The sequence below is a fragment of the Myotis daubentonii genome, chromosome 15 (assembly GCF_963259705.1).
Source record: "Myotis daubentonii chromosome 15, mMyoDau2.1, whole genome shotgun sequence".
Classification (NCBI taxonomy): domain Eukaryota; kingdom Metazoa; phylum Chordata; class Mammalia; order Chiroptera; family Vespertilionidae; genus Myotis; species Myotis daubentonii.
This window is the reverse complement of record NC_081854.1, coordinates 41429616-41454535: the sequence shown is the minus strand read 5'-3', so window position 1 is coordinate 41454535 and position 24920 is coordinate 41429616. Positions and strand designations below refer to the sequence as shown.

The window sequence follows — 24920 nt, the reverse complement described above, 5'->3', positions numbered from 1 at the left end:
CTGACCAGCCTCATACAGTTTAAAAATTAAACGTTAGAAATAATCTATATGAAATTATAAAAATATAGCTTTATTGTTTCAGAGGGAGAGGGAGAGGGAGAGAGAAACATCGATAAGAAAGAAACATGGATGGGCTGACTCCTGAACGCCCCCTACTGGGGATCTAGCCCCCAACCTGGCCACGTGCCCTGACCACAGTCCTCCTGGTGCATGGGATGAAGCTCAACTGAGCCACACCGGCCAGTCATCTCTGTGAAAATTTTAATACAATATACCTCACATATAAATATTAACCGTTGTTTTTCAAAGGCAAATGCAGGGGCAGATGCGAAATTCAATATTAAATTACTTCTTCCACAACTAAATCCAAGAAAGTCTGACAAGGACAAGTATATCCATGGGCACATTATACCAGAATCTTTCAGGACTACATACCATTCTGTAACTAAAATGACCAAAACTATATATCAAGAGCTGTGACTTGTATCAAACACATGTCACCGTTTCCCCTTATTAACCATGTCAGCTATTGGGGCTTTTTCTATGTAAACCAAAACGTCAGCCCTCAGGAGTCCGCACCCTACTCTGTCACGTGACGCACCCCTTTCCTTCTTTCCCAGCCGTTGCATCAGCCAATTTAGAGCTGCCTTCCCAGAAACCCGCTGAGAAGCCCGGGTTGATTGGCATACCCATTGACCAATGAAGTCCCGTAGAGGTGAGGCGCGGCGGGGCGCTTTCCATCTGCGCACTCTGATTGGACGGGGCGCTGCGCGTTGCGGCCGGCGGTGGTTTCTGGCTGTGCATCTGCCCTGTGTGCACCTACAGGTATTCGCGGGCCGCTGGCGGTGGGCTGAGCGAGGAGTGAGGCCCGGCGACCCTCGGGGGAAGCAGGCAGCCTTGGAAATCTACCGCGAGGGCGGCAGGGCCGGCGTCTGCGAGCGCAGCGGCCGCAGCGGCTGCTTGGCCAGGCCCCGCGAGGCCTCTGGATTGGACCTTGGGCGGGAGCCGAGCGCCGGAGTGGAGCGGCCTCCGGTGGCCTGAAGGAGGACCAAGCTCTTGGAAGGATCCCGGTTGCCATTGACTACCCACCCAAAGCGGAGGTTTTCTTTCTCTTAAGTTTGTATCTCCTAGGGGTGAGCGGAACGTTGGTGGTCCAGGGTGGAATCTGTATGAACCGTCCTCTGAATTCTTAAAATTAGCTGAACAACTGACAGCCGGTCCGGGCCCCATCATGTTCAGCTATTCCTTCCTCAGACAGCCTGCGTTTCCTGGTGTGCTTTTAAGTTATTCATCCCGAGTTTGCTCTTAGAGACTTATTAATACCTGGTTATGAAATTGTTAGCGACCACGCTTCTAGATGCTGAGGATACACCTGTCGCGGGGAGCAAGAACCAGGCATGGTGCCCACTGGTGTGGCGCAGGCAGCCTGATGGGGAGGTGGCTCACACAAGCCAGAAAAGGCACGAGACTGAAGGAAGGGGCCCGGGGCTTGGAGAATAAAACAAGGAGAATCTGATCAACCAGGAGGAGGCTTCCTTAGATAAGTCTCTCTGAAATGAAGAGATCCGGCATGAGAAATTAGAAAGAGGGGAAGCGTGGGAGTAGGGTGGGTAGCTGACCTGGCGGATGAAGGGCTTGTGGAAACGTCCCTGAAGGCGGGTGTGACTTAGGGTGCTCCGGATTCACAGCTCCTGCCAGGAAGTGGGATCTGAGGACCCGCCTCTGTAGCCCATAGAGCCTGCCAGCTTCTCTTTTTCTTTTTAATATATTTTATTGATTATTGTACAGAGAGGAAGGGAGAAGGATAGAGAGTTAGAAACATCGATGAGAGAGAAACATCGATCCGCTGCCTCCTGCACACCTCCTACTGGAGATGTGCCCGCAACCAAGGTACATGCCCTTGACCGGAATCGAACCTGGGACCCTTCAGTCCGCAGGCCGACGCTCTATCCACTGAGCCAAACACGTTAGGGCTGCCAGCTTCTTTATATTGCGTAGATGAGTGAGTGGTGGTGGTGGGGACACAGTTTTTAACAGCCCCAGGCTTTATTGGGCTTATTGTTGTCCAATGTAGTGGATTCTTTTACATCATACTGAGGTTATTTCTGTGTGTGACTGTCTCCCCATTAAAGACATCGACCCATTCACCTTGGTTCCTAGTACCATGGTAGGCACTCAGTAAGTTGACTGGAGAAGCAGAAATGGCAAGTTCCTGCCTACTTGCCTCAGGTAGCCCATGTCGAGGGCGAGCAGTGAACACTGCAGAACAGCTAAAATGGTGCCACGCAGAATTGCCTCTGTAGATTCATCTTTGTCACCTTTATTGAGATTCATTGAGAGCGTGATGAGAAGGGGCAAGGAAGAATGCGGTGTGACAGTTTCGAAAAACCCTAGCCTTGACTCCTTACCACGGACACAAAGTCCTCGCCTGTAGGAATTGCAGTCAGCTATTGATTTGGCTCTATCAACCAGTGTTTCACCATCTTTTTGATCAAAGGGCTTTTGTTTGAATAATGAGTTGATTGAGTTGTGAATAAATCAATTGAAATTTTGGTTAAAACAAAACCTGAGAGAGTTTCATGTTCACTGTATACGACCTTTAAACATTTTTTTAATATGTTTTTATTGATTTAAAAATATTTTTTATTGATTTTTTTACAGAGAGGAAGGGAGAGGGATAGAGAGTTAGAAACATTGATGAGGGAGAAACATCGATCAGCTGCCTCCTGCACACTCCCTACTGGGGATGTGCCTGCAACCAAGGTACATGCCCTTGACCGGAGTCAAACCTGGGACCTTTCAGTCCGCAGGCCGACGCTCTATCCACTGAGCCAAACCGGTCAGGGCAGTTTTTATTGATTTCAGAGAGATGAAGGGAGAGGGGGAGAGAGAGAGAAACATCAATGATGAGAGAGAATCATGATCGGCTGCCTCCTGCACACCCCCCACTGAGAATTGAGCCCGCAACTCAGGCATGTGCCCTTGACTGGAATCGAACCTGGGCCCCTTCAGTCTGTAGGCTGATGCTCTAGCCACTGAGCCAAACCAGCTAGGGCAACAGAGAGGTTTTAGATCAAACCGTTTACCCGTGTCCTGCTTTGACTTGGCCTAAGAAGGCAGGAGTCTTATGTAATGCCGACTTACTTCTTAGTTTTTTCCTCATTTTTTTCTTTGGTTATTTTCTGTAGGGTTACTTTCAAGATGGACTCAACCCTCACAGCAAGTGAAATTCGGCAGCGATTTATAGATTTCTTCAAGAGAAATGAGCACACCTATGTTCACTCATCTGCCACCATCCCATTGGATGATCCCACTTTGCTCTTTGCCAATGCCGGCATGAACCAGGTAAGGCTTTTCTCCCTTCTTCCTGGCTATTTGTCCACATAGGAGGCAGGAGAGCAGTGATAAAAGCAAAGCTCTCGGAGTCCGACAGAATCCCAGATCTGTCACTCACTGTGTGGTCTTGTGGAACTTACTTTATGTCATTGAATAATAATAGTGCTTGCCTTTTCAGCAATTCTCAACCTGTGGGTCGCGAACAATGAAAATACATCCTGCATATCAGATATTTACATTACGATTCATAACAGTAGCAACATTACAGTTATGAAGTAGCAACGAAAATAATTTTATGGTTGGGGGTCACCACAACATGAGGAACTGTATTAAAGGGTCACGGCATTAGGAAGGTTGAGAACCACTGCTTTAGATTGAAGAAAGGTGTAAAGTTAATGCATTAAAAATGTTTAGCACAGTATTCGAGTAGGTACTCAAATATGAGCTATTATTTTTAGTTGTGACAAGAGGCCCCGATATCCACAAATATAACTTGTATGCCTCTCAAGAAAAATGCAACTAAAAGTAAAAATGTCAGGCCAAGTCAAAGCAGGACATGGGTAAACAGTTTCATCCTGTGTTTAGTCTGTTAAGTTTTGCCTTTGTTTTCCGCTAAGGAAAAAGCTGTTTTATTAGATTGAGAAGCTGGGTTAACCTGGCTGAGCCCTGAAGAGAGCTGTTAACTATTGCGATTCTCCTTCATATCTTCATTATCTTCGTTTTTTCTTTATAAAACAAGTCAGTGCTTCATGATTCTTTCAAAGCTTTGCTTTCATCCTCATTCTAGGACATGTAGTTTTATTGGGGTTTTTATAGTCTCTCTTTTTTAAAAAAATTGATTTCAGAGAGAAAGAGAGAGGGAAAGAGAGAGAAACATCAGTGATGATGCCTGGCCAGTATAGCTTACTGGTTGAGCATCAATCTATGAACTAGGACAGGGGTCCTCAAACTACGACCCGCGGGCCACATGCAAATACAAATATTGTATTTGTTCCCGTTTTGTTTTTGTTTTTTTTTGTTTTGTTTTTTTAAAATATATTTTATTGATTTTTTACAGAGAGGAGGGGAGAGAGACAGAGAGCTAGAAACATCGATGAGAGAGAAACATCGATCAGCCACCTCCTGCACATCTCCCACCGGGGATGTGCCCGCAACCCAGGCACATGCCCTCGACCGGAATCGAACCTGGGACCCTTCAGTCCGCAGGCCGACGCTCTATCCACTGAGCCAAACCGGTTTTGGCCCGTTTTGTTTTTTTACTTCAAAATAAGATATGTGCAGTGTGCATAGGAATTTGTTCATAGTTTTTTTTTAAACTATAGTCCGGCCCTCCAACGGTCTGAGGGACAGTGAACTGGCCCCCTGTTTAAAAAGTTTGAGGACCCCTGAACGAGGAGGTCACAGTTTGGTTCCCAGTCAGGGCACATGCCCAGGTTGCAGGCTCCTGGGCATCCAGTGGGGGGTATGCAGGAGGCAGCCAATCAATGATTCTCTCTCATCATTGATGTTACTGTTTCTCTCTTTCTCTCCCCTCTTCTCTGAAATCAATAAAAATATATTTTTAAAAAAGAAACATCATTTTCATTTAAAAAAAATTATAATTACTACCCTAGCTGGTTTGGCTCAGTGGATAGAGCATTGGCCTTCGACCAAAGGGTCTCAGGTTTGATTTTGGTCAAGGGCACATGCCTTGGCTGCAGGCTCCTCCAAGTCCCAGGCCCTGGTCAGGGTGCATACAGTAGTCAATCGATCGGTGTGTTTCTCTCACATTGATGTTTCTCTCTGTCTTTCCCTCTCCCACGCTTTCTAAAAATCAATGGAAAAGTATCCTCAGATGAGGATTAAAAAATAAAATTATGATTACTAATTATTTCATTTTAATTCATTCAATTTTACATATTCACAAGTGGCTGGTAGTTACCAATTTGGAGAGGTCTAGTGGGAAAAATAAGGCAGAGTTACACATATAAGAATGGTGTACCAAAGCAAGGTGATAGATACTCTCTCCCTACACATCCAGTCATGTTGATTTTATTCCCTTAATGAAGGTCTCAATTTTTTTTCTTCCTGCTCACCTTTACTATAGAGCTAGTACATCGCTTTTTTAAAAAAATATATTTTTATTTATTTCAGAGAGGGAGAGAGAGATAGAAACATCAATGATGAGAGAGAATCATTGATCGGCTGCCTCCTGCATTCCCCCTACTGGGGATCAAGCCTATAACTTGGGCATGTGCCCTTGACCGGAATCGAACGCAGGACCCTCAGCCTGCAGGCCGACGCTCTATCCACTGCGCCAAACCGGCTAGGGTGCCAGTTCATCGCTTTTAGAATAAGTCCTTCCAGAAAGATGATACAAACCCTGACTGTCAGATTTGCAAGGAAGCACATGTTTCAGCGCATCCACCTTTGGCTGTTACCTTAGATCTGGCAGGCCTTTCTCCTACACGGGTCGTGTCACTGGTGGGGACCATTAGAGAATTAGAATCGGGGAGAAGCTGCTCCAAGATAGGTTGCCCTGCTGTAGCCTCGAAGGGCCACCTGCCTCTGAGAAGCTTCTCTATTCCTGGCTAATTAAATCACAAACGGAACAGTTTGTGTGTGCTCTCTTCCTGTCAGTGTGTGGCCACCTAGTCTACATACAGCTCTTTAAAAGTTGAAATGTGGCCAGAACCGGTTTGGCTCAGTGGATAGAGCGTCGACCTGCGGACTGAAAGGTCCCAGGTTCGATTCCGGTCAAGGGCATGTACCTGGGTTGCGGGCACATCCCCAGTAGGAGATGTGCAGGAGGCAGCTGATCGATGTTTCTCTCTCATCGATGTTTCTAACTCTCTATCTTTCTCCCTTCCTCTCTGTAAAAAAATCAATAAAATATATTAAAAAAAATAAAAAATAAAAAAATAAAAGTTGAAATGTGCCCTTCTTTTTTTCAGTTCAAACCCATCTTCCTGAACACTATTGATCCGTCTCACCCAATGGCAAAGCTGAGCAGAGCTGCCAATACCCAGAAATGCATCCGGGCCGGGGGCAAACACAATGACCTGGACGACGTGGGCAAGGATGTCTATCATCACACCTTCTTTGAGATGTTGGGCTCCTGGTCTTTTGGAGATTACTTCAAGGTAAGATCAGAGCAGGAGGTCTGTTGGGGTTTTGAGCAAAATAGTCATTACCACTGAGGGAAGCGGATTCTAATTTTGCTTGTCACTTAGGAGTAAATCTTCTAAATGATGATATTTTAAGACTTCGTGGTGGCAATACCTATAATTTGATGATTACAGTTCACATTTGGATTTCTTGGATAAATCAATAATCAATCCTGAATTCTGCTGAGTTTATTTATTTATTTTTAAAAATATATTTTTATTTATTTCAGAGAGGAAGGGAGAGAGATAGAAACATCAATGATGAGAGAGAATCATTGATTGGCTGCCTCCTGCACACCCCACATTGGGGATCAAACCTGCAACCCGGGCATGTGCCCTGACCAGGAATTGGACCATGACCTCCTGGTTCATAGGTCGATGCTCAACCACTGAACCATGCTGGCCGGGTGTCTGCTGAGTATATAATGAAGATGTTGTCGTTTTCTATCTGTGTTCTCAGGATCTGGACTTACTGTCCTCATACTAAATAGAATAAACCAAACACTGGCTTGGCCATGTTCCACATCTTTCTTTTCGTTCCTTTTTGTAGGAATTGGCATGTAAGATGGCTCTGGAACTTCTCACCCAAGAGTTTGGCATTCCGGTGGAAAGACTTTATGTTACTTACTTTGGTGGGGATGAAGCAGCTGGCTTAGAACCCGACTTGGAGTGCAAACAGATCTGGCAAAACTTGGGGTAAGATTGCAACTCAAATTTGATGAGAATGGAGGAGTAAAGTGATTGGTGCCAGAGTAGGCTTTTAGGACTTGGAGTACATTGCCATTTCCCATTTCACGATGGAGGTGGGGTGACTGAGTAATTACCTTTTGGTACCCACATTGTTTCTTGGTACGTTTGATTGGTCATTCTATTTTGGAAAGCCAACATAAAGTCATATTTTTTAATTTTTGTATATTTTTAGAAATTGTGCATATAATTCATGTGTTGTAGAAATCCAAACTACATAGAAATGTAAAAATAGGAATTAGAAGATTTCTAAGGTTAACCATTGTTAATAGTTTGATATCCCATATATACTCTTCCAGGCCTTTTTCATATTTCTGTAGCCCTATGTGTATCTTTTTCAACAGAGTGATAATATTAATATGAAACAGTTTATTTCTTATGGAAATGTAATGGCATCAAACAGGTCTAGGACAAAGGAAGTTGTTTTTTGTTTTTTACTTGGGGATGTGGAATGAGGAGGGGTGGAGAGCTTGGTTAGGGATGCAGGAGAGGAGTAGTAAAAGCCATTTGGGTTTTTAAAAATATAATATAATTCTAAAGTAAAATCATGTAGCGTAAAAGGAACATGACACATGAGCTGTATGTGTTCTGTGCTTTCGATGGAATAGGATTTGTGAAGTGCTGTATCAAAAGTGGAGAGATGTACCCTGTAGACAGCTGGGGTGCCCATGGTGTCCTTGTCTCATCTTCTTGTTCTTTTTACTGAACTCTGCTGTTCTTTAGTACATAGCTTTAAAAAAAAAAAAATACTATCAATGACCTTTTTTTTTTTTTTTTTTAATATATTTTATTGATTTTTTACAGAGAGGAAGGGAGAGAGATAGATAGTCAGAAACATCGATGAGAGAGAAACATCAATCAGCTGCCTCCTGCATATCTCCCACTGGGGATATGCCCACAACCAAGGTACATGCCCTTGACCGGAATCGAACCTGGGACCTTTCAGTCCGCAGGCCGACGCTCTATCCACTGAGCCAAACCGGTTTTGGCCTATCAATGACCTTAAGCTACTATCTTTTTTTTCTTTTAAATCCTCACCCAAGGATATTTTTCTTTTTAAAAAAAATTTTTAATTGATTTCAGAGAGGAAGGGAGAGGGAGAGAGAGAGATAAAAACATCAATGATGAGAATCATTTATTGCTTGGCTGCCTCCTGCACACCCCCTACTGCGGATCGAGCTCGCAACCCAGGCATGTGCCCTTGGCTAGAATCAAACCTGGGACCCCTCAGTCTGCAGGCCGACGCTCTCTACACTGAGCCAAACCAGCTAGGGCTAAGCCTGTCTTTTTTTAGAATATGTTTTTATTGATTTCAGAGAGAGGAAGGGAAAGGGAGAGAGATAGAAACATGGATGATGAGAGAAGCATTGATCGGTCGCCTTCTGCACTCTCCCTGTTGGGGATTGAGTCCACACCTGGGTATGTGCCCTGACCAGGAATTGAACCTCGCCCTCCTGGTTCATGAGCCACACCAGCTGGGCTACTGCATAACTTTTTAGTACACTTAAGCAAAGCAGCCTTTCTTTCTTTCCTTTTTTAAATTTTACTTCAGTTATATTATTCCATCCACCTTCCCCTTGTGCTTGGCCTAAAATTCCTACTTGGTTAGACTCTATAGTCTAATGTACTTGGGCATTTTGGGCAGTAACCTATGTAAAACGTAAATACTAACCTTGACTTTTTGAGTCCTGTTTTACTTGGCTTTCTCCGTGTCTGTGCTTTGTTTATTAAGTAAGCAGTCTTTTTGGATTGCTTTATTATCTAGCAACTTTCAGCAGTCAGCTATTTTTGAAACGGTTTAATCTTATTAGATTCTTTTTGGTATCATTTTTTTTAATATATTTTATTGATTTTTTACAGAGAGGAAGGGAGAGGGATAGAGAGTTAGAAACATCGATGAGAGAGAAACATCGATCAGCTGCCTCCTGCACACCCCCCACTGGGTATGTGCCCGTAACCCAGGTACATGCCCTTGACCGGAATCGAACCCGGGACCTTTCAGTCCGCAGGCCAACGCTCCATCCACTGAGACAAATCGGCCAGGGCTTTGGTATCATTTTAAGGTAAAATATAGATGACTAATATGAGAGGTAACTTTAATCAGATTTTTTATATTTTTTTAACACTTATACTGTCATATAGTCATTTTTTAAAATGAAGAACCATTTGTCAAGAAAATATTTGCTTAGATTCTAGTCGTATGCAGTATAAATGTTTCCATTTTTAATGTGTTCCTTTCTAGGTGTTATCCATATCTTTGCATATTTTTATTTAGTCATGTTTGGAGCATATGTATATTTTGTATCCTATTGCTATCACTCTTGAGAAGAATCATGTTCTGCCTCTTTAGCAGGGTCTGTATGTAGGCTTGGCATTAGTAATTGTCAGAGAGTGGTCCATCTTTGTAGAAATTTATAAGGATCTCTTTTTGCAGCGGATGCAAGTCTGTGCTAAATCCTGTGTGTGGTTATAACTGGGCTTATCCTCCCCACTGTGTGCAGGGTGGATGATACCAAAATCCTCCCCGGCAACATGAAGGATAACTTCTGGGAGATGGGTGACACAGGCCCGTGCGGTCCCTGCAGTGAGATCCACTATGACCGGATCGGAGGTCGGGATGCTGCACATCTTGTCAACCAGGATGACCCCAACGTGCTGGAGATCTGGAACCTCGTGTTCATCCAGTATAACAGGTGGCCTTGGGGTCCTGGACCATTCCTGATGAGATATCCCATATATACTCTCCCAGGCTTTTCTCATATTTCTGTGGCCCTGTGTGTATCTTTTTCGACAGTGTTATTCTTCATATGAAAGTTTATTTCTTATGGAAATGTAATTGTGTCAAACAGGTCTAGGACAAAGGAAGTTTGGGTTTTTGGTTTTATGTCCTTGGGCTGCACAGAGAGGAATCAGGCGTGTAGCTGTCTTCTCATCCTGGTCTCTGGGGACTGTGGGGCAGTGCTAAGGCAGGCACCAAAGGCATCATGGCATCTTGTGGCCATTCTTTTATTTCTCAAGTTTTCCCTCTGATCTCTGGGTCAGAGCTGGGGCTATTCTTTTATAAGTGAGTTTTATTCCCCATGATACCTACTTGAAGGTTATTTCTGTAATATCATTTGGGCCATTATTTTTTTGAAAAATAATTTATTCTTTTTAGTCCTTAACCAAGAATAATTTTTTCCATTGATTTTTTTTTTTTTTTAAGAGAGAGTGGAAGGGAGGGGAGAAACAGAGAGAGAGAAACTTCTATGTAAGAGAGACATATCGATTGGTTGCCTTCCACCCACACCCCAATTGGGACTGGGGATAGAGCCTGCAACTGAGGTACATGCCCTTGACCGGAATCAAACCCAAGACTCTTCAGTCCGTGGGCCAATGCTCTATCTACTGAGCCAAACCTGCTAGGCCTAGACTGTTATTTTAAAGCTTAGTTTTTTTGAAGCTTTGCCTCCCTTCTAAATGGACCCCAGAGTACTTCTTACCTTTCTCCCTTCACTCCCCTCCTCCCACCAAATCAGGCAGGGACAAATGACAAAAAGTCCCCATCTGCAAGCTGCCGTGTAAATGCATTTTAATCGGCAGGGAGAGGTCTGAGTCCTCGTTTCAACTTCCTTTTTCTCTGATCATGCAGGGAAACTGATGGAACTCTGAAACCTCTTCCTAAGAAAAGTATTGACACAGGGATGGGCCTGGAGCGACTGGTGTCTGTGCTGCAGAATAAGATGTCCAACTACGACACCGACCTTTTTGTCCCTTACTTTGAAGCCATTCAGAAGGTACTGGCCCTTTGCAAACACTGCCAATTTGTGTGGAAGTTTCCAGGCTGGGCTCTTAGCAGTGCTGTCAAAAGTTGAATAACCAGATGCTTTGCTAGCTGAGGGTCCTGTGACCATCTTGCCAACTTTATTGTTAATAACACAAGGCTCTGGGCACAAGGCACTATAATTTGTGGAGAGCAAGGGGCTGGCTAGAGGCTCTTTAGTCCCACTGCTCTCACCTTTCTTGGCAAGAGCTTCGTTCTTTCTCTTAATGCCCCTCAGTCCTCTCGGAACCTCCTAGGGCAGTGATGGCGAACCTATGACACGCGTGTCAGAGGTGACACGCGAACTCATTTTTTTGGTTGATTTTTCTTTGTTAAATGGCATTTATTTATTTATTTATTTATTTTTTAATATATTTTATTGATTTTTTACAGAGAGGAAGGGAGAGGGATAGAGAGTTAGAAACATCGATGAGAGAGAAACATCAATCAGCTGCCTCCTGCACACCCCCTACTGGGGATGTGTCTGCAACCAAGGTACGTGCCCTTCACCGGAATCGAACCCGGGAACCTTGAGTCCGCAGGCTGACGCTCTATCCACTGAGCCAAACCGGTTAGGGCGTTAAATGGCATTTAAATATATAAAATAAATATCAAAAATATAAGTCTTTGTTTTACTATGGTTGCAAATATCAAAAAATTTCTATATGTGACACGGCACCAGAGTTAAGTTAGGGTTTTTCAAAATGCTGACACGCCGAGCTCAAAAGGTTCGCCATCACTGTCCTAGGGCAAGGCAAGGCCAGAAAGGCCTTTTCCTCATGTGCTGCCTCCTGGATTTTATCTGTAGGGCACAGGTGCCCGGCCATACACTGGGAAAGTTGGTGCTGATGATGCTGATGGGATTGACATGGCCTACCGGGTGCTGGCTGACCATGCTCGGACGATCACTGTGGCTCTAGCCGATGGCGGCCGACCTGACAACACAGGGCGGGGGTATGTTACACGTGGGGCGATGTTAGGACTCTGTGGAACTTAGAGCTATGTTTTATTGTTTTCTTTGTCTTCTAGGTAGTTGGAGGGAAACTTTGTTTAGGGATGAAGGGAGTTTCACATCACACTAAAGAGTTGTCACTTTGTTAATTCTTTGCTGCTAAGTACAGATGATACGGATTGATAGAATATTGGCAGCAATGGGGTAGGGGTAGGTCTTGACTAGCTCCGGGCAACTTCTTTACTGACAGGCAGGGTCTGGGATGGGGGAATCAAGTCCACCATTTGGTCTGTACTTGCCTCCATCTCTGAGGTCAGGAAAACAAACTTCGATTACCCCAGATCGACCTTGATGCATATTTGTGGATATGTTACTGAGTTTTGTGCTGGAATTCATGTTAATGACCTTGGGGAATGCAAAAAGTAGCAATCATAGGATAAAAGATAGGCTTTGAAAGAGAAAGACAAAAAGTTGGGTTGAATTCCAAAGACCTACTACAAAATATTCAGCCGGGACCATATCTAACGGAGGACTGGGTTCTACCTCTTACAGGTATGTGTTGAGACGGATTCTTCGCCGGGCTGTGCGATACTCCCATGAGAAACTCAATGCCAGCAAGGGTTTCTTTGCTACATTAGTGGACGTTGTCGTCCAGTCCCTGGTAGGTCTATTTCCCTGTTTGCTTCTTCTATACCAAGCACATACCTTGAGGGGGCCCGGGAGGGAGGTAGCATACTGTTAATGAGCATTTTTAGAGGGGGTCATGGAATAGTCCCTGGCTTCCCTGGGCCCACTTCTCTGTTTCCCCTTTGCCAGGGAGATGCATTTCCGGAACTAAAGAAGGACCCAGATATGGTGAAGGACATCATTAATGAAGAGGAAGTGCAATTTCTCAAGACTCTCAGCAGAGGGCGTCGCATCCTGGACAGGAAAATTCAGAGCCTGGGAGACAGCAAGACCATTCCCGGTGAGGACCAGTTTAGTTTTTTCCTTTCTCCAACGAGGCTGTTTCATCTTCCTGGAAGAGGCAAGTCCTTTTTTCACAAACGGACAGGGGACTCCCATGCCTCCAGAGGCTGAGTATGGCTTCGTTAGACTGTGGTGTAAAATGGGGTTTATATTAAAATTATAAAATACATTATTATGATAAAATATTCAAACAGCATACAAGTAAAAGTGAAAATCCTTTTTCCCAAATATGTTTCTCAGAGTTAACAGTTCTTAAGGGCTGGGTGTATTCAGGACGATTCTCTATTTGCATACAAATGTGTGTGTGTGTGTGTGTGTGTGTGTGTGTTTTCCAGAAAAAATAGGAATATATAATACATACTGGTTTTTGAAAATTGCTTTATTTTTTTACCAGACAGAACAAATTAATTCTGAAAGTTTTTTTCTTTTTGAAATATAATTTACAAGGGGAAAGGCTGATGAATTTCACAAACTGAACACTTTTTTATATTAAGAAACAGAACTTCACTAGGAGACTTCTTGTGCTTCCTCCAAGTCATTTCCAAAAGGTTTGATGGCTTTTCTGACAAGTGCATAGACCCAGTACTCACCTTGTCTCTTTAATCCCTCTGTCACTGTCAGCATCCTCCTGGGAAGGGCTTGGGGACGAAAGGCAGGGGCCGTCCACGTTACTTGACACACTTCCTTTTGCTGTGCAGGGGACACTGCTTGGCTTCTCTATGACACCTATGGCTTTCCAGTGGATCTCACTGGTCTGATTGCTGAAGAGAAAGGCCTGGTGGTAGATATGGATGGCTTTGAAGAGGAGAGGAAACTGGCCCAGGTAAAGAATTTGGGGAGTGAGCAGGAGACCCAACACCTACCAAGGCAGGACTTGGCTGCAAAGCAAGGAAGAGTTTCCATTCATTAAAGTCTTTGAAATCCTGTTTTCCCTAGACCAGTGGGTCTCAGCTGGGGGCATTTTGGCACCCCAGGGGACAGTTGGCAATAATGTCTGAACATATTTTTGTTTACACAACAGGGGCATGCTACTCGCAGAGTAGAAACCAGAGATGCTGCTCACACCCTACAGTGCATAGAGCGGCCCCATAACAAAGAATTATCTGCTGAGATGGAAAAACCCTGTTCTAGAGTTTGACATAGGACATAGTTTAGCAGCTTTGAGTTCTTCTGCATTAGGGTAACTATGCTTGCTTCTCTTACTGGCAGCTGAAGTCACAGGGCAAGGGAGCTGGAGGGGAAGACCACATTATGCTGGACATTTATGCTATCGAAGAGCTTCGGGGAAAGAGTCTGGAGGCTACAGATGACTCTCCAAAGTACAGTTACCTTTCGGACTCCACTGGGAGCTACGGTATGTTACTGAGCTTATCTGGAGGGTTTGCAAGAGACACCTAGGGTGTCTGTGGTAGCCTCTCCGTCAGTGCCGTATAGTCACGCTGTGTAATTTCATACTCGGAGACTCTTGGTTGGTTTTCTTAACTCTCTTGAAGTAATTCTAGATTCATAGGGAGTGTTTTGTTTTTAGTTTACAAGGAGATTCCTTGTACTCTTCACCCAGTTGCCTCTCATTGTAACATCTAATAGGAAATCAGGAAATGGACATTATCTGATTCACGGTGGCTGTTGAATTTGGCATTGGGGATAGTAATATTCTAAGTTATGAAAAATCAAACAGGCACTACATGTTTTTCCTCTTTTGCTCCAGCAGAAATATCTAAATCTATCCAAGCAAGCTCACAAAAGAGTATATTCTTTGCGAATTGACCTTGCAGTAGGGGACTTATTACTACTATTAAAGAACTACTAGTCACATTCACCGAGTTTCTGCTCAGTAGCTGAGTTAGGGTGACCAGCTGCCCCAGTTTTCCCAGAACTGTCCCAGTGCTGACACTGAAAGTCTCACATCCCAGGAAACCCTTGAGTCCAAGCAAACCAGGACAGTTTGGACACCCTGTGAGTGCTGCATTCTCTGGTGGGAAGCCAGTGTGTTAAGCCTTTTCGTGGAGTCTGGTGAGCTTGCTTTCAAACAAAATTAGATAATTAGGCCCTAATGAGAGTTTGAGAAATAGAATGCAGCAAAAGCCTGGTAAGAACGTGTGACCGAAGTCATTGACCGCTTTCCCTCCTGTGCAGCGTTTGAGAGCACAGTGGCTACAGTGATGGCTCTGCGCAGGGATAAGATGTTCGTGGAGGAAGTGTCCACGGGCCAGGAGTGTGGAGTGGTGCTGGACAAGACCTGTTTCTATGCCGAGCAAGGAGGGCAGATCTACGACGAAGGCTACCTGGTGAAGGTTGATGACAGCAGTGAAGACGTGAGCCAACATGCATGCTTCGCTGTTAGCCAGAGAGGGGTCTGACAGAGTGCCAGGCCTGGTCTGGGGTAGCTTTGCTGGCTCCTCAGCCCTCGGCCTTGTGGAGCGGACACACTGATTTTTGGGCTGTGTTCCACAGTCTGTATTTCTGAAGCTGAGGGAGCTGCTTATTGTACCATGTTGCTTTCATAGCCATGAGGTCCCCTTGTAGCAGGATCCTGGGCTGATCCTCGGTTCCTCTGTGCTTTCCTCATAAATAGGGAGAGGCAGCTCGGAGGGGCAGGCATCCTTGTCAGAGTCTCAGCCTTTAGCTCTGCCACTGCTGACTCTGTGGTCTTGGATGAGTGTCCTAGTCACATATGGGTCCATATATAAGATGGCATGTGCATATAATGTAAATGTGTACACAATGGTGCATGTTGTGTATAGATAACAAACACATGGCATTAATGATGTATATACACGCATGCCAGTGAGGAGTGTCTTAGAGAAAGGTGTATGTATAATTTGTATCTGTAAAGAGAATTTATATATATATATATATATATACACACACACACATTTGTTGGTTTATCTATTGGTCTCCTCCTTGACTCCCTTCAGAAAACTGAGTTTACAGTGAAGAATACTCAGGTGCGAGGAGGGTATGTGCTACACATAGGAACAATCTATGGCAACCTGAAAGTGGGGGATCAGGTCCGACTGTTTATTGATGAGGTGAGTTGAATTATGCTGGTCAGCATTGAATCTGGTTAGTATTCACCTCTTTTATCTTTCTTTTTAATTTATCGCTTATAGAGAGGAAGGGAGAGACACACAGAGAGAAACATCGATTTGTTGTTCCACTTATTTCTGCATCCATTGATTGATTCTTGTATGTGCCCTGACCAGGGATTGAACCTGCAACCTTAGCATTTTGGGACCATGCTCTAACCAACTGAGGTACCTGGCTAGGGCATCCTTTTTTTTTTTTTTTTTAAATTTCAGCTTTATTGAGGTATAATTGACATATAAAATTATAAGGTATTTTAAAGTTCAGTCATATGCACTTAACAGTGGGGATATATTCTGGGAAATGCATCATTAGGTGATTTCATCATTGTGCGAACATCAGAGAGTGCACTTACACAAGCCTAGATGTTATGGCCTACTACACCTAGGCTGCATGGTATATCACCGTTTTATATATGGCCTGTCATTTTCTGAAACATCGTTGTGCAGCACATGACTGTACATCACAGTGATTTGATATATTTACTGTTCATCTCCTCCTTGGCTATAAATTGGTCCATAATTATAAGGGATGAATCTGAGAGTTAAATCTATATATATGTTCCCATGTCAGACCACAGTGATTTCCATTGTGATCCTATAGACTTGTTTTCATGAATTGCCTTTCTCCAGGTTAACTTCAAATATTTCTTCAGAACCCAAGGATCCTGTATTAATTAAGAAATCGATTTTAGCCCTGGCATGTACCTGAGTTGCAGGTTCCATTCCCCTGCCCAGTTGGGGCTCATGAAAAGGCAACCAATCAATACCTCTCTCTGTCTCTGTCTCTCTCTCTCTCTCTCTGTGTCTCTCTCTCTTCTTCTTCCTCTCCTCTACTCTCTCTAAAAATCAATGGGAAAAATCTCCCCTCGGGTAAGGATTACCAACAAAAGAAATAGATTCTATTGTATGTGACAGAGCTCCAAAATAACAGTAACTTTAAACAAGATAGAAATGTGTTTCTCACCTAAAAGTCCAGGCTTATATAGAGCCTGTGCCCCACAAAGTTATTGGGCCCAGCTTTTCCTTCCTTGCTTGTTGCTTTGCCATCATTCCTGGGGTGTTGCCCTTGATTTCATGGTCCAAGAAGGTAGTTATCAGATTGATTTTCTAGGTCAGGGATCGGCACTGTTTTAGAAAGGGCCAGCTTGTAAATACTTCTGGCATTTTGGGACATAACTGTCTCTATCATAACTACTCAACTCTGTCGTTGTGGCACAAAAGCACCATAGACAATATGTACACATATGAGTGTGGCTGTGTTCATAAACCTATTTATGAAAATGGGTGACAGGCCAGATTTGGCTCATAGGCCATGGTTTACCAACTCCTGTTCTAGGCAGGGGGAAGGCATGCCCTTTCTCATGAAGGGTATGCTTACAACTCATTGACCAGAACTTATCACATGGCTACACGTAGCTGCAAGAGAAGCTAGGCAACATAGTTTTTATTCTGGGCAGCCATGTGTCCAACTAAAAATTCTAGTACTTGGGAAGATGGGGAGAGCAAGTATTGGGGGACAACCAGCAATCTGTTGCAGATCCCTCCACAGCCGCCTCTCTTTACAGCCCCGACGTAGACCTGTCATGAGCAACCATACAGCTACCCACATTCTGAACTTCGCCCTGCGCTCCGTGCTTGGGGAAGCTGACCAGAGAGGCTCCCTGGTTGCGCCTGACCGCCTTCGGTTTGACTTCACTGCCAAGGGAGCCATGTCCACCCAACAGATCAAGAAGGCTGAGCAGATTGTTAACGAGATGATTGAGGCAGCCAAGGTAGGTTGGGTCATGAACCTCACTCCTTCCTGCACCATCACTTTCTGTCCACAGAGTGTCAACCCAAATGCTCTCGCTCCATCGTACCATATTCTGTCCTGCACGCAGGTTTGCTTAAAGCAGTGATTCTCAAACTGTGCTCAGTGGGGGCAGTGCTGGTGCTCAGCAGAGGGTCTGAGGGCCTCTGGGGAGCGGCAGGGAGAGGTCTTTGCTCCGCTCCCTGCTTAGGACAACCAGAGCTCTTCTAGTACGTCTGTTTTACATAAAGCACATCCATGTAAGATTTGTTCACAGTTTAACAAAACATTGTTGGAAATTTCTGTTTTGATTCCCTCGACTATACATAGTACCTTCTTTCAGGAGGCTGTGGGCAGGCAGAGCCGGGATTAGAAACCCAGAGCCCTGCCTGCAGGACCACACTCATCGTAGTGCTCCCTGCTGACCTCCAGAGACCTTTCCCAGCCTCTGTTCCGTCGTCTTTCCCCGCAGCCCGTCTATACCCAGGATTGTCCCCTGGCAGCAGCTAAAGCCATCCAGGGCCTGCGGGCTGTGTTTGATGAAACCTATCCTGACCCTGTGCGCGTCGTCTCTATTGGGGTCCCAGTGTCCAAGCTGCTAGACGACCCCTCCGGTCCTGCTGGCTCGCTCACTTCTGTTGAGTTCTGTGGGGGAACGTGAGTACCTCGGGGAGCAGTAGTGGGGCCAGTGGCATTACCGCTGGCGGATGTAGGTCCTAGACCAGGGGTGGGCAAACTTTTTGACTCGAGGGCCACAATGGGTTCTTAAACTGGACCGGAGGGCCGGAACAAAAGCATGGATGGAGTGTTTGTGTGAACTAATATAAATTCAAAGTAAACATCATTACATAAAAGGGTATGGTCTTTTTATTTTAGTTTTATTTCAAATGGGCCGGATCCGGCCCGCGGGCCGTAGTTTGCCCACGGCTGTCCTAGACCAACTGTAGTTTGTCTAAGGTTTGAACAAAGCCCCAGAAGCGCAGTTGGCAAACAGCATCCCAAGAATCCCAGCATGGCAGTGCTTGTGAGCCTCCTAGGAGGAGGAGGCACTTCCCACACACTGTCTGCTCTTGTTCCTGTGCTGATCCCATACGAGTTGGGATTCTTGGCCTGTGAATTCAGGATTCAGCAAAGCCATAGAGTGCTCATCCAGCTCCTGGTCTGGTCCCAGCCCCTTTCCCTTCCGGGGGCCTCACTTCACTCCCTTTGCTGCTTGAACAGCATCTGAGCTGTTAATCTCATTGTCTCAGAGCCGGAGTCAGGCCCCATGGTAGGCCCAGCTCAATTTGGCTTGGGATAGCCACTTATTTCTGCCAACTTGAATTCCTCCATAGCACTTGGTACCTCCCTGGGGTCTTCTGGGGATGGTTCTGGTGACCTGGGAAGTTCCTGCTTCTGAAGGAAGCCTGGTGAAACATTTGGGCCTTGGTAGGGCCCTCCAGGGCCTCCTCCAGGCCTCAGGCAGGCAGGGAGCAGGAGAGCATGTGGAGGGTGAGGGAGTATATGGGGACCAGGTTCCAGGCCTAATTCTGCCTTGACACTTTGCACAACACTGTTTAGAGCACAGAAAACAGCTTTCAAAGACTCTATGCCTCACAGGATGACTGAGGGATAATGAGAATTTGAGGTTCTCTGAGCAACAGGGAACAAAACCTGTTTGTTTAGAGGGTTGTAGGATTTTAAATTAATCTCCAATATTCTCAACTAGTGAACTGGGATAGAAAAATATAGTTTATGTTCCACCAGAGAGAACCAAAAACGTGAATGAATGTAGAGCCCGTCAGCAGTTATACAGTATTGGGTATTAGGGACTACAGTTTCATTTGATCTCGTTTGATTTTCCCAACAGCCCTGTGAGGGAGCATAACACTTCCTCATACATGAGAAAACAGGCGCAGAAACATGGCGTCTTCCTTAGTGTCACAAAGCTCTCAGCCCCTTCCTGGCCAGGCTGGATTCTGAAATCCCTTTAAACCTGCAGGGCCTTTTCCCACTGTCCCCTTAAGGGAGCTTCCCCGGGACTGACCTCTGAGGGCTCAGGGCTGCAGAGCCAAGGGCTCAGGGCTGCCGTGGGGACCAGGGCACCGGGCTTCCTCATACCCAGGGGCTTTGTGCTCTGCCGTCAGGCACCTGCAGAATTCGGGTCACGCGGGGGCTTTTGTGGTTGTGAGTGAAGAGGCGATTGCCAAGGGCATCCGGAGGATTGTGGCTGTCACGGGTGCTGAAGCCCAGAAGGTGAGCAGGTTGGGGGGTTCGTGGCTTAACGGAACAAGGCAGGAGGAGCTTAGTCTGCAGATCCACAGATGGCGATGTGGCTGCTGCAGTCAGAAGCAGAAGTACAGGGCTGCCCCCAAATGTCCCGTTACCTGGCGGAAGCAAGCCACCTGTGCAGAAGACTTCATAGCTATCTTACTTTTAATCTGTGCGATACATGCAAATCCGCCTTGTTCCCAGTAATGTGTGTGTCTAGGAAGGTTAGCCACGGTTTTGCTATGACTGCCAGTGTCCCCAGCACTTACCCACGTCCCCCTGGGGGTCCGTGCCTAGTTTGAGATGGGAACAGTTGTGTGGGGTGGGGACCAGCTTGTGCCTGATGTGTGCTGAAGCCTCCTAACTTATATGACTTCTCGGTTACCCCCTGCCCCTGAGCTAGTGCAGCCTTTCCGCTGGCCAGGCATGTGAGGAAGGTGCCCCGTTTTGGGTCAAGAGGCTGCAAACACTTGCTCCCTGAAGGAAGAGAAACTTCTGGTGTCTAGGGATGTGTTGTTCCATCGCCTGCCACCAGTGTTGGCCACAGTTGCTTATAGACAGAATAGTGAAGCTGAAAGGCACCTGGCGTTTACAACTCTGACTGTCCCCTCCCAGGCCCTCAGGAAAGCAGAGAGCTTGAAGAAGTCTCTCTCTGTCATGGAGGCCAAAGTGAAGGCCCAGACTTCGCCCAACAAGGACGTGCAGAGGGAGATCGCTGACCTTGGAGAGGTAGGGCGGCTTCCCGCTCCTCAGGGCCTGCTCAGTGCTGGATCCTAGGCCTGGTGACCAGACACACCCTTTCTTGAACCCTCAAGTCTTGGCTCTCAGTGCCGTGGGCCCTGGGACTGACTTCTGCTGTCACGCAGCCTTGCAATAGGGAGTCCATGGATCCCGGAACCTGCCTGCTGCCCCCATTGCCCGTAGCAGGGGGCCCGTCCCAAGCACGAGTGCACACTGGTGTGGAGGGAGTTTGGGGAGGTGCTGTGGGTGCCCAGTTTCCAGGCCTTCCGGTGTTTGTTAATATTCGGGGACTGCCAGTAGCCCTTCACAGGCTGTGCTCACTGCTTGGTAGGGACCAGGTCTTACAGGGTTCCCATCTCTTTATCCTGCTCTTTCTCTCCAGTCCTGCTTGTTAAAACTGCTGTAGTTAACCCTGGCTGGTGTGGCTCAGCGCACCGAAGGGCCTCAGGTCCCATTCTCGGTCAAGGGCACATACCTGGGTTGCAGGTTTGATCCCCAGCCTGGTCAAGGCACCTGCAGAAGGCAGCCAATCGATGTCTCTCTCACATTGATGTTTCTCTCTCTTTCTTGCTCCCCTCCTCCACCTCCCTCTTCCCTTCCACTGTCTCGGAAAATCAATGGAAAAAATATCCTCAGGTGAGGATTAACAAAAAAATGAAGTGCTGTAGTTATTCATAAGTGACTGGCTGCAATACCATTTTTTTTGTTTTCTCTTTCCTTCTGGACACTAATCAGGGAGGACTTTAGTGTTCAAAGCTAGAAGAGTGGGGCGGGCTGGGCTGGAACCTCACATCCTAGCTCCTTGTGGTTCATATCTGAATGGTCTTCTGGTTCTGGTTCCAGGCCCTGGCCACTGCAGTCATCCCCCAGTGGCAGAAGGATGAATTCCGGGAGACTCTCAAATCCCTGAAGAAGATCATGGACGACCTCGACCGGGCTAGCAAAGCGGATGTCCAGAAGCGAGTGAGTCCTGGCAGAGCTGGTGGCTGGAAGGGAACCAAGAGGATTTACCCAGCAAAGACCGCTGTCTGGCTGTCAGTCTGGGCCTGAGACCTGAAACCTCTCTAACGGGCCTTCCTTCCTTGTAGGTGTTGGAGAAGACAAAGCAGCTCATTGACAGCAACCCCAACCAGCCCCTCGTCATCCTGGAGATGGAGAGCGGCGCGTCAGCCAAGGCAACCCAGGCGCAGGGCTCCAGGGGCAGGGCTCCAGGCAGTGCTCCGTGCCTGTCCACTGCTTGTCTCCTCTCTGCTTGTCTCCTCTCGGGGCTCATTAACCCTCTGGTGGCTGCAGCCTGAGCTCTGTGGCTCAGAGCGGAGTGGTCATCTGAGGGCCCACTCTCTGCAGTTGAGGTTAAGCCATGGAGAGATCTGGTGGTTGGAGAGCTAGGACCAGCATCTGCTCTAGGAAGGGGGCTTGGGGGAGGAAAAGCTCCGAGAACTGAGTTCTGCAAACTCGCTGTGCTTATGAGGAGCCTGGCCCCTTCCCCAGGGCCATGGCCTGATGCCAGGTTCTCCCACAGGCCCTGAACGAAGCCTTGAAGCTCTTCAAGACGCATTCCCCACAGACGTCAGCCATGCTCTTCACAGTGGATAATGAGGCTGGCAAGATCACGTGCTTGTGTCAAGTCCCTCAGGTCAGAATACCCCACACCCTGTGCCACTGGGTGTCTAGCTTTTCTGAGGAAGCTCAGTTCTTATGGTTGTTTGCCCAACCCCCAAGTGTGTTTGTGCAACCCCCATTAGAAAAGCTACAGACACCTTTCTCTCTTTTAAAAAAATTGATTTTAAAGACAGGAAGGGTGAGGGAGAGAGGAACATCAATCATCTGCCTCCCACACGTGTCCCAACTGGGAATCGAAACCACAACCTGGGTATGTGCCCTGGCCAGGAATCAAACCTGCCACCTTTTGGTGCACGGGAAGACACTCCAATCAACTGAGCCACACTGAGCAGGGCAAAGAAATAGCCCTTCTCCTGCCCTCCTGTTGGTCCCCTCCAGCATCCCTTACCCTCAGGCCCTCTCCTGGTGGATGTGTTTAACTATGCTGGCTGATACCTGGTTTTGTCACTCAGTATGCCTTATCTTAACCATGGTACCGCTGTAGGGTCTGCCTCAGCCTCCGGCAGCATCACCCAGGGCAGGAGTGAGTGTCTGTGGTTCCCCCTTCCTTTTTCTATCCCTCCCCTCTCAGTGCCTCCCTCAGTTCCATCCTCTGTCCTGACTCCCACTTCTTCCTGTCTTCCAGAATGCAGCCAACCGGGGCCTGAAAGCCAGTGAGTGGGTGCAGCAGGTGTCAGGCCTGATGGATGGCAAAGGTGGTGGCAAAGATGTGTCTGCTCAGGCCACAGGCAAGAATGTGGGCTGCCTGCAGGAGGCGCTGCAGCTGGCCACTTCCTTTGCCCAGCTCCGCCTGGGAGATGTGAAGAATTGAGGGGAGGGGTGGCTTCCACTTGGAAGCGTCTCCCCCACACACGGATGTATCCGTCCAGCCAGGAGATCTCCATCTGCCACACGGACATGGGAATCTTGGGACCTTTAAAAGCCCCATTTCTCCTCCTAACTCAGCAGTAACTGGAACTCACTTAGGTGCCAGCCTGTGACTCAATGCCCACGTTACATTTCTGCCTGGAGCCCTACACCTCAGCACCATCTGTGTAGAACCACTATCCCAGTATTGCTACTAATCATTGTCATGCCCATGTCTATAGACAGTTTTCTGCAGACCCAAGGCTCTAGGTCTGCAGGAAGGAACCATTTTTGCTGCAGAGAATAAAAGGACCATGTGCAATACTTGATACCCTGTGATTTCTATGACTACCCACCCTCCCACCACCACCAATAGGTGCCCCTGTGTGACAGCCTGTGGCTCCCTGAGTGAAGAATAAACACTGTGGTTCTGGCTGCAGTCCTTGCAGAGTCCAGCCCCAGACCCCTGAATTTTGGGAATGGCCCCCAGGATTGCCTTATGTCTGTGGAGGTGGCCCACAGGATGGAGCAGGAGTGATGGAGAGAGGCATGAACCAGTGGCAGATCCACAGAGACACTGGAAGCAGAGAGAAGCTCCTTTCTTGGAGCCTCTCGTGGGAGGACCTCCCCATTTCTTGGGCCCATGGCCCTCTTCCCTTCCCCTCGGCGGTGTTCTCTGATACAGGAGGTATTTAGGGTACATCAGTTGCCTCCCCCAACTCCTTTGCACCATCATTCCTGTTTCCTTAATCCAAAGGTGGACTGAGCATGGACACCCTGCCTGGCCCTGAACCACTTCACCCAAGCCTGATGAAGCCAGCTGGGTTTGGAAACGTGTGCTGGGAGGTTAAGTGTACTGCATACCTACGCTGGCTTCAGCTGGTTTCATGTCTCCTGGGCACAGCAGGCTGGCGGACATGGAGAGAGGAGGAAAAGCAGGCCTGTGCTGGGAGAAGCAGCAGAGGCCAGTGTCACAGGCAGGAGGAGGGTGCCAAAACCCTGCATTCAAGCACATGCTGGGGAAAGAGCTTCACAATCCAGGCAGCAGAGAGAACATTCCAATCATTCAACTGGCAGCCAGGGTACTGAGGGTACAGGAGTGAGCAAGACAAAAAGTCATTGCCCTCTTGGGTAAGGCAGTGGGGAATACAGAACAGTCACACAAGTAAGTGTAGAATTAAAATAAATACAATCTTGCCCCGCCGGTGTGGCTCAGTGGCTGAACATCAACCCATGAATCAGGAGGTCACAGATTCCAAGTCAGGGCACATGCCCGGGTGTGGGCTTGATGCCCAGTAGGGGGCGTGCAGGAGGGAGCCAAACAATGATTCTCTCTCATCATTGATGTTTCCATCTCTCTCCCTCTCTGAAATCAATAAAAATATATTTTAAAACATTAAATAAATACAATCTTCACAAGTGAAAGGAAGAAGACACACGTCCTGGGATTGCCCTGGACCAGGAAGCTAGAAGTCAGCCCGGCGAGCTCAGGTCCCACTTTTGCAGGCCTGCTAGGTGAGTCCACCCTTGGAGCCTGAAACGTCCTTCGCGGCGGCCCGGGGCTGTGCAGCGCTCGCCGTTCTCCCTCCGGGACTGCAGGGGGCAGTGCGGCGCCGCTCGCTGCTATCCC

At 47.0% G+C, this 24920-nt stretch overlaps 1 protein-coding gene across 4 annotated transcripts; it reads left to right on the top strand.

Annotated features, from left to right (window-relative positions):
• The first annotated feature begins 700 nt into the window (after positions 1-700).
• On the top strand, positions 701-23619 carry AARS1 (alanyl-tRNA synthetase 1). 4 transcript variants are annotated; one of them, XM_059667461.1, is made up of 21 exons: positions 701-825; positions 3189-3345; positions 6270-6458; positions 7033-7178; positions 9731-9922; positions 10861-11005; positions 11840-11985; positions 12536-12644; positions 12800-12950; positions 13651-13775; positions 14162-14306; positions 15089-15267; positions 15871-15984; positions 17607-17813; positions 18303-18487; positions 19957-20065; positions 20696-20809; positions 21665-21784; positions 21910-21996; positions 22344-22457; positions 23070-23619. In XM_059667461.1, the coding sequence occupies exons 2-21, from the start codon at positions 3202-3204 to the stop codon at positions 23253-23255; spliced, it is 2907 nt and encodes a 968-aa protein (XP_059523444.1). In that variant the 5' UTR covers positions 701-825; positions 3189-3201; the 3' UTR covers positions 23256-23619. The 4 variants fall into 4 exon arrangements, with proteins under 4 accessions (XP_059523444.1, XP_059523441.1, XP_059523442.1 ...); XM_059667458.1 differs by having other exon boundaries at positions 761-1100; XM_059667459.1 differs by having other exon boundaries at positions 761-1116.
• Positions 23620-24920: the final 1301 nt, after the last annotated feature.